This window comes from Belonocnema kinseyi, chromosome 1 (assembly GCF_010883055.1).
Source record: "Belonocnema kinseyi isolate 2016_QV_RU_SX_M_011 chromosome 1, B_treatae_v1, whole genome shotgun sequence".
Lineage (NCBI taxonomy): Eukaryota > Metazoa > Arthropoda > Insecta > Hymenoptera > Cynipidae > Belonocnema > Belonocnema kinseyi.
The window spans coordinates 87528166-87538426 of record NC_046657.1 but is presented as its reverse complement, the minus strand read 5'-3'; the positions used below and the strand labels follow the sequence as shown (position 1 = coordinate 87538426).

The window sequence follows — 10261 nt, the reverse complement described above, 5'->3', positions numbered from 1 at the left end:
TCGTTTTTTTCCATTTTTCTTAACGAACAATTTTTTTTTCAATTGGTTATAAAAACACGTAAACTCAGAAGATGTGGACTGCGACTGCACCATATATCTAGTTGGGAGTGGTGCTGACTGAAAACAGCTGATTTGGAGCGATTCGCGCGCCATCTGTTGGTCATTCTAAGGACTTATTGAACTACCCTCGTATTATTCTAAATATATGTAACTTCAAAAAGATTTCTCAGTCAACTTTCAACTGTCGACACCACTGCGCGCAGTCTTACTAATCTTTAGATTAGGTAGTTCCGGAATAAAGTTTCCAAGTGTAAATGGAGAGCACATTTTCAACAAATCTTATATGTGGTAAAGGGAAAGTGTTCTTTAATTGCTGTTGTAGAGAAGTTCACCCTATAGTAGATAATGATCCTACAGTACATAACAAAAAATAAAACGCACTAGTATGTATTTTCCATTGATATTTTTTTTTAACCAGAAATACCCTCACTTAATTGTGGTATTCGCGGAATCGAAATAAGGCTTAGCTTTAATACTAATGGTTCAAGGATGTGCAGAAGCTCGCAAGAGCGAAAAATCTTTTCGTCTCGCAAAAAGTTTAAGACCCAAAGAAGCTCATAAGGAAAAATTTCAAATTTTCACTATTCTTTTACTTTAACGTGAAACTGATAAAAATCACAGACTACCATACATTAAATATCGACTTGAATCAGTGCAATAATAATCGATCGAGCCATGGACATAGGAATCACCGGACTAGGCATGTCATCCTAACTTGGGCGAGCGGGATTGAATCCACGGGAGGGGGGAGAAATCCATGAGTGGGGAGAGCGGCCATCTTACGATGTGCCATTTGATTATGCGCGCGAGCATTTTTGCCGACAAACTATGCATGAAAATATAAACATGTGGGGGCTGCCATTTTTGTCGCGGGACATCAAAAGGTGGAGGACCTCCCCCCTCAGTGCATCACCCCCGCAATAGCATGCCTAGTCCTTGTTTCCTATATCCATGGATCTAGTAAAGCTACTTAATATTGAGGTGTAGAGCTTTTGTCGATGTGCAAGCTTTATTCAGCACGCGAGCTGCGAGCCGGTTTTACCCGCATTCGAATAGTTTGAGCGAGTAGTGTCGAGCTGGCGAGCTTTTGCACATGCCTATGATGTTTTGATAACTGCTAACTAAATTTAAAACAATAAAATAAGAATAAAATTACGGTTGAAATTTGTATGCTGGTGATCCTGGTCGAGCCTAGATGCATTTCTCTTCAAAACAGCTTCAGGTGTGTGATTATCTTTCTGAAATAAAAAAGCAATAAGACTGTTTAAAATATATAATTATGTAAGATGTTGATATATTATTATTTATTAGTGGTTTATGCAGTTATATACTTTATAAAAATATGAAACGGCTCATAATTTTCCATAGAAGTAACGTAAGTCGGCCAGGATCAGAAAAATGGTTTCAGTTGATTAATTTGCACCAAAGGTTGGCATTTGTACCACTTGTTGAAGGCCCCTTTAATTTGCTGTGAACAATTTCAAAATGCAAATATTTGACGTAATATTTTTGAATTACTCTTATTTGAGTAAAATATGAGCAATATTTACATTTTTCTATTACTTCCAGCAAGTCAGTGGGGGTGCTAATGTCTGCTGTCAGCGACAACCACGAGTACTGTTACCCTACCTGCCGCCTTAAATTTTTTGTCTTGCATCTGGATCGAAAATCAGTCTCGGATTGGGCTCGTTTCGCAAGCTTGAGTTTTCCAGTTAGCAACATAAAAATAGAATACAGAGAATCAAAGATTCAGGCCTCTTGCATTCAGACATTCCGAAAGTTAACGCCGCCCCGCGATTATGTGAGTTATCATCTACTGGAGGGACGGGGGGGGAGGGAGCTGCGAAGAGTTCACGATTTCTTGCGTATTTAATTTGTTTTGAAAAGCTCAATAATGATCCCTACCATGAAGTAATAGTAAGGAGATCAAACGACAATGCACGCGATAGAAAAATAACTCTTGAAGTTTCGGGCACAGTTCGGGGGAGTGCGTCCGCTGAATTGTAAGGTTTTGCTTTGTTTCCAGTAGTATATCTTCGAGAGCTAAAGACCTGCGTGCTGGGAGTGTTTTGTTGCGAGATGAGACATGTGTTTTTGTGAATTTGATGTGGACTTTATTTGCATAAAACGAGAAAAAGTAAACGTTACTAAAAATACAGTAAGTAAAAAAATATAATTTCATCATTTTCACCAAATTACTTGAAAGAGTGCAAAATAAGATACACAGCAAACATTAAGGCGGAAATTAATTGGAAATAGATATTTTTCCTAACATCTGTACTTTTTAAATAGAAGTATGGTTGTATGAAGGAAACGAGGGTGTTAATTGTAATTATTTTTACGTAAAAACAGTAGCTTTGAGCCTGCAGGTCAGAATCGCAACCTCGCCTTCTATGTTCATAATAAATAGTCTCACCCTGGAGGAGGATAATGAACAGGCGAATCGTCACATGCTGACTTTGTATTTAAAGAAGGGGCTATAAATATTGAATTATGACATACTTTCGCCTACAAAGTACACCAGAAAGATGATACAGGATATTAATCATCAAATAGATGGCCAAATTGTCGACTTAGAACACTTTATTCGCCAAAATAATTTTGACAGCAGACATAGTGTTTAAAAGTCGTCATGCTCTACAAATTTAGTAGGTGCCTTGAGAAAAAAACAACGTAAAGTTTTAGCTTGGGAAGTTCCGAGGATGATTGGCATAGCGGAAACTTTTCGTCAAATCTCTCAAATAAGTTATTTTTCATTTAACTACAGAAATCTTTGCATGTCAATGGTTAATTAGAAATCTTGGTAAAGTGGCCAGTTACATATTTATTGAAAATGCGGAATTGGTACTTGCACTATGCACGATGTACTTGAACAAGATTACTCTACCGATTGGGCGCAATAGCACAATCGGGACATCGATCAAATGGTGATGAGGTACAGTCGGACCTTGATTCTATGAACTTTTCAGGAGGATTGTTCACGTTATCAAGGTTGCTCGCAGAAGTGAAGTGCGCAATGACATGTACGCAGCAATAAATATGAACGGTTGATTTAAATCTCTGCGCATCATGTGAGTAAAAGTCGAAAACAATCAGGGCGACTAATGACAAACGCACCCGATGAGGGAAAGTTCACGATATCGGTAGTTTATAGAATCGAGGTCCGACTGTATTTCAGGCTTTAAAGTCAGCTAGCAAGATGTCTGCATGCTGAGGGCTAAAGAAGAATACTAATTACAGGGGATGTAACCTAATTTATTCTTATCCCTGGCAGTCCGTTGAAACAGAAAGGTGCCTCTACAAAGTACCCTTTAAGACCCCATTGAGTCTCCCTTCGGTCCGTTCTTTAAAAGCTCAAAAAAAAACAGCAAGATAAACTTTTAAATTGTTGAAATTCGGATTCTTCTTTAAAATTTCCATTAGAAACTCACGCAGTAATCGAAATACTTTTTTTGCAGCGTGAACATTTTTTTAATTATCATTAAGTTCTGCTGAAGGTGACTACAAGCGCATCCATAATATCTCAAGTAGTATGTTGCGCGCGAAGTATAAAGATAAAATTCTCTCTCACTTGCATCGCAGCGCTTTCATCTAAGGTTTCCACTGCGTGGCTCTAGCATCCAGACAAAATTCTTAAAGTTACCGACGGAACGCTTATTAACTTCTACTAAAAGAAGTTGCACCTTAAGCCGCCTTCGGCCCATATAAATGCCAGTTATTTTATTTTTTAAAGCTTTTAACGCTGCATGAAAAAGTATTGCGATTACTCCGTGAGTTCCTAATTCAACTTTTAAAGTAAAATCCGAATTTTAGCAATTTAAAAGTTGATCTTGCTTCTGTTAGCTTTTCGAGAAGGAACCAAAGGGGAACACAGTGGAGTCCTTAAGGGTACTTTTTAGAGGCTTTTTTCGGTTCCTTCGCGATAAAAATGTGTCTGATGAGTCTTTCATACCTCATCTAGCCGACTTAGGCTGGCAGCCAGCCAGTCAGTGATTCTACCGTATTGCGACATTTTTTACTACGCATGTACCAAAAATCGTGAGTATATTTTAATTATTATTTATGTGTTTTTATTCAACTTTTACTCGGGTCAAACCGGTTATACATCATAGCCATGGACTAAGTCAAGTGACTGATGAGTTTAGAATGTTATAAGTTAATACGCATAACTTAATACGATGGTTGAAACCTCCTGCGATGATGTTTTAGGTATACAATTACGAGCGGCCACGAGCGTTCGAGGTGATAACAGTCACCTCTGGATGCTTTCTTAGCGCTACCATCTACCACTCCACGCGTTTTTAGTCGTTCGCTTCCTGATAGTCAAGAAAGTTTCGTACAATGCGGCAGGTGTTTAATAAAACCGCCTTCTGAGCTGCTGCCAATACCCTACTGACTCCTAAATGTTCAAAATGTTCAGTGCATCTTGCGTGCACATTGCCTGTAGCCGAAATCAGAATAGGATGAATAACGGCATCGGAATGTATCTATAGAAGGGCATCCATTATTTTAAGAGTCCTAGGCTAAGGGCAAGTTATTGTTATATAATGCCCGCTATATCATTACGTCTGTGCGTATATTCTCTCTGAGCCATTACGCGACAGGCATTAATAATATGCTCGATGGATTCGTTGGTATCTCCACATAATCGGAACCGGTCAACCATGTCTTAATGTAACAAGTGTTTGCGATAATTCCTGGTGCTTACTACCTTGTCCTGTATCGCAATGACGAATTCTTCCGTCTCTGTATACAGAACACCCTTTTTTATCCAAATATTGAATGCTTCACTATCCACTTCATTTTGATCTAACGTTTTGGGGTGCTCAGCATGGATGGCTTTCTTTCTCCATTGTATTTCTAATTCCTCTATGGTTTCTGCCCTGGTATTCAAGGCCCCATCTGAGGACAAATTAAAGGACGTATAATCAAGATCCGCTTTATAGACGCTACTGTAAAGCCGCAAAATTTTGTTTGCTATTAAAATAGTCTCGGTCCTGCATAACTTGTGACTCACACAGTTTTTTTATATCTACAACGCCCCTACCCCATAAATGTCGCAGTAGAACTATCCTTTCAATCACTGAACTTATGTGGTGCATTCGGTTCTTCGTTATTTCTACGCGAACAATTCTGTTTAACTTTTCAAGGTCGGTGTTAGACCATTTTATGAGCCCGAAGGAATACGTGAGGACAGGGATGACATATGAGTTGAGAAAACTCTTCATAATCTCATAATCAATCTGAGTCTCGTAGTGAAGGCAGTCATTAGGCTTGTCTTGACTATCGTATGCTAAATATCCTTAAATGAAAGAATACCCAGATATTTATATAATTCGCCTGCAGCCATTGCCTCGATGTCCTTTTTGAACTCATTATTTAACTCTGTGGTCCCTAATTCCCCTGTGTTTAAATGCTCTGTTCTACAATTATCTAGTCCGAACTCCATGTGGATATCATTGAAAAACTGCTTTGTGACATCGATCACTTGCTGCAGTTTCTGGGCTGAACTAGCGTACAGCTTCAGGTCATTCATGTAAAGAAAATTATCATCCTTACTATCATGTATTCTGAACCCATGAGACATGCTGTTTAGTGTTTTGCTCTATGGATTCAACGCTAAACAGAACCATAGTGCCCTGAAGGACCTCCTTAAAATATACCCGTCTTTAAGCGTATTTATCTAGTTATCCTTGGTTGTCCATGATCAAAATACTTGATTCTTGTATCCCAGAGCCTCATCTCATGGCTTAGAAAGTCAACAATGCGTGGGTAGATTTTGTAAAGTTTTAAGACTTTAAGTAAATAGTCCTGCGGCACAGAAGGAAACTCTTTCTTGTAGTCAACGTATGCCATGTGTAAGTTCCTTTGATGCTTACGAGCTTGAGCCATAGCAACAGCGTCTGTAGTGACTAGATCTTTACAGTCTCGAGAATTTTTACATCATCCTTTTTGTTCTTCTGTAAGAATGCCGTTCTCGTCACAATGAGAATATACCTTATCTGCAATGATAGCTGTGAGACATTTATAAATTATTGGAACACAACCTATCAGTCGAAAGTCAGAGGGATTTTGAGCGTTTGGTTTTTTTGGTAACACATACGTAGTACCCTAGTGCATAAAGCCTGGTATCAGACCTGGGTGTTCAATGATGTTCTGAAAACACCTTGCCAACGCAAGATGCACACTCATCAGGCACGTGTACTAGAAGTTGTGCACCTTTTCCGGACCTAGAGCTTTCTAATTACTTGCCCTTTTTAAGACCGCTGAAACATCTAAATCTGTGATGTTTCTCACTTGCATTTCAGGGCTATTTCTAGCCCCTGCTTCCTCCAGTTTGAACCACGCAGTGTCCAAATTGCATCTGTTCGTTTGTCCCTAAACACCCGACCAGTAGTTAGTCATATCTTCCAATTGAGGGACTTCGGTGTCTTGCTGGTTATTTGGCTTTACTCTCAGTTCACGATAGAACCTTCTTTCATCTGTCTGAAAGTTTCGATTTTGTTGCCTTCGTGCACTTCTTTTTTGTACCTGCGCAGTCTGGCAGTAAGAGCATCAAGTCTCTATCATTGCGAGTCTATAATCTCATCCAATATTGCTGGTGTTCATGTCTCGATGTGCCGAGGGTAGTATCAAGAGTTTGCACCTCTAGAGCAGTTTGTGCTACGTTCAAATACGTAGGTAAAACCTTGCTGTCGAGATGTGCTATTGGTGCACGCAGATCATTCGTGATGTTTATGTTGGGCACCAAATGCCTAAGTTTTGGTTCTACACATCTGAACTCTAGTAAAGCCTGACCAAAATTTCTTTCAAGGTGCTGTAGTTTTTCTGGGATTTCCCTATCCACATTATCGTTATTAATATCCGGATGTGGTTCTAATGGATCCGGTACATGATGTTCATTATCCCTAGCAGCTATGCCTTCAGTATCAATCAAGTCTTCGTTGTCCACATCTTCCAAGACAAGTTCATCAATAGGAGGCTGCTGTTTCACTTCCATTTTGATAGCAGCTATTTCAGAGGCCGAAAACAGTCTGTTTACAAACATTGAGCGTTTTTGATCTGCCAGATTCTGCTCGTTTATTTGTGTGGCTAGCTCTGGATATTTAAGTAAAAAGAGTATGATGTTCCCTCCTCACGCTTTTCCTATATTTCTCTGCCAAAAAGAAAGGCGCATAACAGCTCTGTTCATATGGTATATCCATTTTCGTCGCTTTTTTAGTTGCTGAGCCTCTGCTTCTGCTTCTGGTATTATAAGACCATCCATCTGTGGAGGATGTTGAGAAGTTGAATCATCAATAGGTTAAGAAAGAACATCAATTGCTCCTGCTTGACCGTTTGACGCGGCTTTCTCTAACTGATGATGATTGCCGTCGTTTTTCCCACCCAAATCAACCTGCTGTTTAATCTCCATTGTGCGGTCTTCTGTCACCTGTAGATTAGTCCTGATGTTCTTCGCCTGAGCGATAAGATCTCTTGGTGCGACTTTCTGTATATTAGGATACTTTGCAGGAAATTTCGTTCTTAAATTGTATCCTTTTTTTATTTTCATTTCAAACTTCGCACTTTCGTAATAGAGGCGCACCAATTCTTCTTTCATTGTGATATCCCAATTGATGCTCTCTACGGTATTTCTATCGAGGTGGTTGGCTGCAAATAGCTAACGCTAGCCAAAGCATCCTCAGCAGGCACAGTTGATGTTCCACCGCTTACCGTTTGTCGCAGATGTTGTTGCTGGCCAGCTGTTTGATTAGTGAGATCTGCCTGACCATCTCGCAGCACACCATCGCCACCGTCCCGCATGCTGTGGCCCGCAGCTGTTGGCCCAGGGGCGCCCCAACGATCCTCGGGAAACGACATGCGTTTTAATATCTTTAGTATTCTCTCCATTATTATTTAAGTTTTAGTGTTCTGCTCAGTCCTTCTCCTCTTCGTTATCAGCCTCTTTGGCATGGGAAAGCCTGTCAGTAGAAATTCTACCGCCAACATAGCATTCAAAGTCATGAGAGGAAAGCTCAAGCCCTACCGCGACATCAACGCGAGAACCCCTTCGGTGGGGAGAACACCTTCTATTATTATTATATGTATTATTAAACTTTTACTCGGGTAAACCCAGTTATACATCACAGCCACGGCCTAAGTTACGTGACTGATGAGATTACAATGTTATAAGTTAATTCGAATCATTTAATACGATGCTTGAAACCTCCTGCGATGATATTGTATGTATACAATTACGAGCGGCCACGAGTGTTGGAGGTGACACAGTCACCTCTGGATTATTATCATTATTATTGTAGGTTTTCTGATTGGCTCAATGCTCAATGGTAATAACAGACAGCCATAACCTAGGCCTATTGAGCAAAATTGGGTTAGTTTAGTCTATGCTAATGATATACTAATGACTAAGATTTATTAATTTTTAATGCAGTGACAAAGGGCTACAAGTAATAAAATTTCAAAAATGTTTTTAAACTATCTACTGTCATTTTACAAAAAATAATAGCAAAAACAAAATTAACCTTCGATTTTGAACTATACAGATTTGTCAGTATAAAGTTAACTATTTTATTACGTATTTCATATATTTTGTTTAATCATAATTATCGAGTTTTTATCTGAAATACCTTGTTTTGAAGCTGATTTATTATGTAATTCACTTTTTTATAAAAGTACATCTTGTTATAAGAAATCAACATAAATAAAACGAAAGGTGAAAAAAAACAATTACTCTTTAAAACACCTTTTCTGTGATTTTTCTGAAGACTGTAATTTTATTTCTAATTATCTTGAAAGAAAAGCATTGAAAAAAGGCACAATATACTTTTATACTTTTCTTCGTCCATTTTAAGATTTGGAGAATTTTGTATTTAAGATTTCCTTACAAACAAATTTCGTGTACCATAAATATTTAGATTAAATCAGGAATGGCTGAAACTCTATAATAGGAACTCTTTTTATTATTTTTACTCAAAAGATTTCAATGCAAAACAAATGAAAAATCTCAATCCTTAAAATATATGATGAACCGTATGCATAGTAGTCTACTCGGCTGAAATTCTCTAGCAAGAATTCTCGTGCAAGTCTGCTGTCCAACGGAAAAACCTAGTAAGCGACTTTTGCCATGGAGGTTATATTCTCATGGGCATGTATCAGAAAATGGTCTCTATGGCAAATGTCACTTAGTAGGTTTTTCTGTTGGACAGCAGAAGTATACAGTCGGCTATTTAGCGTTGGCCTATGACAACGTCAAAGTCCTCACAAAATATTTCTAATGTTTTTCTTTCTTCTTGACTTCTTCCTTTTTTAATCTATTTTTTCGTGATTTTTGCGTAGGTAATATTTACCCAAAACCGGAAGACATAACAATCAATATTGACATACAGTACAAGTCCGATAACTTTCCAACTTCGGAATTGCAAGTGCGGAAAATTCCAGGAATTGCGGACTTATCGGATGTCCCCTCTAGTAGCACGATATTAGGTGCGTGCATTCGTAAATCATGAGCGCAAATCATTAGCAAAATAGCGCACGTAGTGGGAGAACCGCAATTAATGTGTGTGCCGTGTATGTATGATGACGTTTTAAGGGGAGTGTACACTTATCGGACGGCAAGTTATCGGACTTCTACTGTATTGTCAACAATGCCCCTCGACGTAGCTTCAAATGCCGAAATGTTTGGGCGCGTCTAGGTACACATATCGAGCCTAATAGCTAGACTACTAGCAGACTACTACAACTACTATGCTGAATCCCAGAAGGATTCCCATGCTCGATCCGAGGTAGTACTCAGGAGAACACCCTATAAAAAACGACGAATTGAAAAGTATTGATTTCGCATTCACGAGAGGTACTCTGGAATTCTACTTTGCGCGGCTTGCGACAACTTTCAGTGCAGAAATATCCCCATCTTTCCCTATTTGAAGTTCGGTTCTGATGGGGCTTCTATCAGAATATCTAATCTAGAAGAAACTAATCGACTACAGAATTTCTAAAATCTTATATTGCCTAAAATATTAATTTTGAGGTTTTTGAAGGTTTTAGTATGCAGAAATAATTTTGTTATGAGTATTTACAGTCTGTCAAGTTAAAGCGTGGATGGCGTTACTCGCAGTCGGTAAGGTGTATCGACATGATTTTGGTGTCAAAATATTAAGAAGAGCTCCCTCTTTCATGCTTTTTGATTTAACATTCAGTTTGC

General features: G+C 38.7%; 1 protein-coding gene across 8 annotated transcripts in view; it reads right to left on the bottom strand.

Moving 5' to 3' along the window:
* Positions 1 to 10261, bottom strand: part of LOC117169010 (prostasin) — a 297259-nt gene that overhangs the window by 273303 nt on the left and 13695 nt on the right. For all 8 annotated transcript variants that reach the window (XM_033355110.1, XM_033355118.1, XM_033355065.1 and 5 more), the window contains exon 2: positions 1217 to 1298. In XM_033355110.1, the coding sequence (XP_033211001.1) occupies positions 1217 to 1298 (82 nt within the window). The remainder of the gene's footprint in view (positions 1 to 1216; positions 1299 to 10261) is intronic.